This window comes from Eurytemora carolleeae, unplaced genomic scaffold (genome assembly GCF_000591075.1).
Source record: "Eurytemora carolleeae unplaced genomic scaffold, Eaff_2.0 scaffold222, whole genome shotgun sequence".
NCBI classification, from domain to species: Eukaryota; Metazoa; Arthropoda; class Copepoda; order Calanoida; family Temoridae; genus Eurytemora; species Eurytemora carolleeae.
Window position 1 is genome coordinate 131185 of NW_019396176.1, and position 4032 is coordinate 135216.

The 4032-nt window shown below is 32.8% G+C and overlaps 1 protein-coding gene across 2 annotated transcripts in view; it reads right to left on the bottom strand.

Moving 5' to 3' along the window:
• LOC111697238 (uncharacterized) overlaps nt 1-4026 on the bottom strand; it is a 15980-nt gene extending 11954 nt beyond the window's left edge. Inside the window, exons 1-8 of one of the 2 annotated variants that reach the window (XM_023467158.1) lie at nt 3815-4026; nt 3371-3449; nt 2772-2845; nt 1538-1572; nt 1420-1467; nt 1199-1325; nt 851-910; nt 655-733 (exon numbers count right to left, since the gene is read on the bottom strand). In XM_023467158.1, the coding sequence (XP_023322926.1) occupies nt 655-733; nt 851-910; nt 1199-1325; nt 1420-1467; nt 1538-1572; nt 2772-2845; nt 3371-3449; nt 3815-3872 (560 nt within the window). In that variant the 5' untranslated portion in view covers nt 3873-4026. Of the gene's footprint in view, nt 1-179; nt 600-654; nt 734-850; nt 911-1198; nt 1326-1419; nt 1468-1537; nt 1573-2771; nt 2846-3370; nt 3450-3814 lie in introns of those variants that run through there. The other variant, XM_023467159.1, reaches the window with a different exon arrangement.
• Nucleotides 4027-4032: the final 6 nt, after the last annotated feature.

Sequence of the window (4032 nt, forward strand, 5' to 3'; positions counted from 1 at the left end):
TACATCCAGTGTTCACCAATAGAATATGCCTTAAGCGGACTAAACAGACTACCCCAGAGATGAGATTTTAAAAGCTTAAACCCAAGTAAAACCCGGTCTTTGCGTCAGCTTAGACCCCACTAAAGCTCAAGTGAAGACCCGGGTTTTGGATGGCCTTGAGTTTTATAAAAAAAAACCACCTTGGGTTCCCTCTTCAAGGCTCGGGTCTTCAGCAGCTAATGATCGTAAATTTCGAAAAAACTTTAATATTTGTACATTTAAAATCTCAGGAATTATTTGTAGTGTCAAATTTGGTCCAAAGCTAAGGTATGAAATAAACATACTTTGCAAATAATGTATCTACGTAAAGTTCAAATTTTCGAAATTTGCATCTCCTTGTCACAGCTGATCTGCTAGTAATCTGTCTGCTACAGAGAGAAAGCTTTATAAGCAGTCTCTAATTGGTCGAATCAGAGCCAATCCTGACTTGGGTTCTATCTGAGCCCAACTCTGGGCTTCACTCGGGTTTAAGCTTTTTAAATCTCATCTCTGATGTGATTGATATGCGTATCAAAAGGGGAAGTGCTGAGGGGTGGGATTTCACCTGGGGCCAGGAACAACCCCAGCAATTTTCTTTAAATAAATTAATAAACTTAAATATATCTCAATACTTACTCATTTTTCATATCTTTCATTGCAGTTGTGTTACTTGTAGAATCTATTATATCTTTTCCCTCGAAATTTTCAATTATCTCTAAACATTAAAAAAAACAATTAATATTTTTTATTTAAACTTAGAAATAATTTTGTTAACTTACTGTAATAATAATCGCTGTATTACTACTTTATATATGTTTCAACAAGAATTTACCTTGGAGTAATTGACTTTGGAATCTTGAGAAGTTTGGTGCTCTTCGCTTTCTTTCAATATCTGGAGTAACAGTAGAAAATAGTTGAGGCGTAAACAGAGGAAAGGGGGGGGGGCATCCGAGCATTAGGCACCCCCCCTCCCCCCCCCCCCCTGTATAATTAAGTAATCTTTTATACTTCTGTTGACGGTGGATGCACTGTTATTAAAAAAGTAAAGTAACGTCCATATGTTTAGACCAAAACGCGTTTGAATTAAATTTGAAAAAACAGAATCCATCTCGGCATTGTTAGCCCAGGCTGAAATAGAATTAGAAAATTATACCGGTTAAATTATCAATAGCAACTTTACCTGCTTCTTCTTCATCATCATGTATCTCAACTTTAACAGGAATATCAAGAATCTCCAGAGGATCTTTTTCTGCACGCTTTGGAAGAATAGTAGGATAGTAGGTAGCCTTTACTTCGGGAGTAACATCCTCCAAGAAAAAAAAAATATTATTGTTAACAGAAACAGTTGTTATCCTATTCAACATTAGAAATTATTAAAAGCTTGTAAATTATTAATTTTACCTTATTTTCAAGGTAGTGCTGCTGCTTGCCAGGATCTAAATTTATTTTCTAAAAACAAATAGTTTAATTTTTACTTTAACAGGCTGAATGTTAACAAAAAAATACATATACTTCATACCTGCCCACGCGTATAGGATATATTTCTATATTTGCCTGAAATAAAAATGGCATTGCATAATATATATTTTTTTAAATGTTAACTTTATTTAAGATTTAACTTTTCTGTAACTTTTAATTAATTTGTATTTTATGAATAACAAATTGAAGCACTATGAGGTACCAAGCATACATACGAATAAAGACATAGCAATTTTGTTTCCAGTTCGTTGTCGTTGCCCTTTCTTTAGACTTAATGTGCCCCCTGGTTTTAGATAACCCCGACATTTCAAACTTTGATCTCATGTTTTGAAACTTATTGTCAGAATATACAGGTGTACTCTTTAAACCATGTGGAAAACTTGTCAAACGCGCGTACAGGCTCCCTCCCATTGAGGCTTACATGACAGTATTTAGAGGAAGTGGCTGAGGGATGAAGTGACTTATCGTCCGACTTTACACAGATAAGAACTACTCAAAATTAATTAATTAATCCTTTTTTCTTTTCTACATTTTTTTCATTATTGGGTCACAACTTAAAATGCTCGAATTCTGGATATTTTTAGAAATGTATAAAACATGTGTATTTCTTGATCTTTAAGAAATCCACATCAAAAGTTTACCAAACCTATATTAAGACGTTTGACACCTTTTTTTTGGAATTTTTATCTTCAAAATAATTTTGAATATTCGCCAATGGTCACAAATCGGATGTTAAGTAATTCTGAAAAACGTTCTCTAGTCTCTAGTTAAAGTCTGATAAAGTTCCTTTTAAACTCCTTAAAGGGACCGTTCACTTTTTTGGGTAATTTCAGAGTAAACTAAACAGCCTAAGCGCTATTCATCGGTAATAGTCTTACTTTTCAAAGACAACTGTGGCCATTTTTACACAGGCAATAGAAAATCTTTAATGCGATAAAATAGTCTTATTTTAGAAATAGAAAGTTAAAAAACAAAAAAATTTAAAAAATTTTAACATTTACAATTAACGATTAGATACTACATTTTAATTTTATATTCGGAATTTATTTTGATTCACAACATACTGAAAAAAACATCAAATAGTGTGTATAGAAAGGAACCGTTCCTTTGCGCTCAAATTCTGAACGAAAAATCGGCTTTTTCTCCGGCCACAGTTGTCTTTGAAAAGTAAGACTATTACCGATGAATAGCGCTTAGGCTGTTTAGTTTACCCTGAAATTACCCAAAAAAGTGAACGGTCCCTTTAAAAAATTTAATTTTAATGCCATTGAAACCTTTGAGATTCTGAATACTGAATAAGTTGCATCCAGATCTTTCTCTAAACTTAGCATGAATCAACCTCCAAACTCTGAAATATTTATGCATAAAATAACAATTAGTTAACTGAAAGAGAATGATACAATTCATGTACATAACACGGTGACGTAGTACAGCGTTTTAGAATTATATCAGAGCTGAATTTACAAAATTCTAATTGGTCGGAATCTGGTAGGGTTAACAAAAAAGAGTGAAAAAGAGCGGAATAAGCAGAAATTAAAAGTGTCTACAGTGGATATTCAGATTAAGCTATCCATCGGTATCAATGGTATTCAAGTTTTTAGCTCAGAAGTCAGAACGCGAATCTTGGGATCAATTATTTATCTCCAATCTCCATCTTATGAAGTCCTACAGATTAATATAAATCCATTTGTTATTAATCCTCCGGTGATGTCCACTGTCCATACCCTGCAGAAATAACTTTAATTGAGGGATCTAGCATTGAATCTAAAACTTAAAAGTGTCCACATTGAATATAGAATTCAAGCGTTTAAATTTAGGAATATCCCCACAGAAGTTCCGAACTCAGAAAAGATTATTTCTATGCTTTACTTACTCCATTTTCTTCCGTTTCATAACCGCTGTATTGCTAGGAGAATCTAATATATCTCTTCTGTTCACACTTTCAACTATTTCTAAAAATGCAACAGTATTGAGTAATTAAAATAATTGAGGCTGTCGTCTTAATTTCAAGTCCATTTAAAGAGCTACAGGTCCGATTCACAACGGTATCTAATCAACCTTAGTTTGAGCAAAATTGATGAAAATATCCTTGTTCTCAGTTTATAATTTTAAATTTTGCTTTGAAAGCTACTTGCGGATATATGCAGCAGAGACAAGAAAGGTAATAAGCGGAAATATGTCAAAAAAAAAAAAAAATCTTCCATATTGTTACTCCGATTAAGAATAAGATACAGCAGTGACTCTTGCATGAAACTATTCAAATCGAAGGTTTAAAATCACATCTATGATATCCTTATTTAATTATTATTGAACTCACCTATAAGCAATTGAGTTTGTTCTTTAGAAAAGTTGGGAGCTCTTCTACGAGAGTCCATTTCTGTAATATTAAAACTATTTTGACTAGATTCAAGATTGGCGATTTTTAGTCAAATGTTCAAGATTTCTGGGTCTATTAAATAGAATAAGATGAAATTTGTTTTTTGATTACAAATCCATAGAACTAGGTTACATGGAGCAAAGCAATAANTTCGAGAT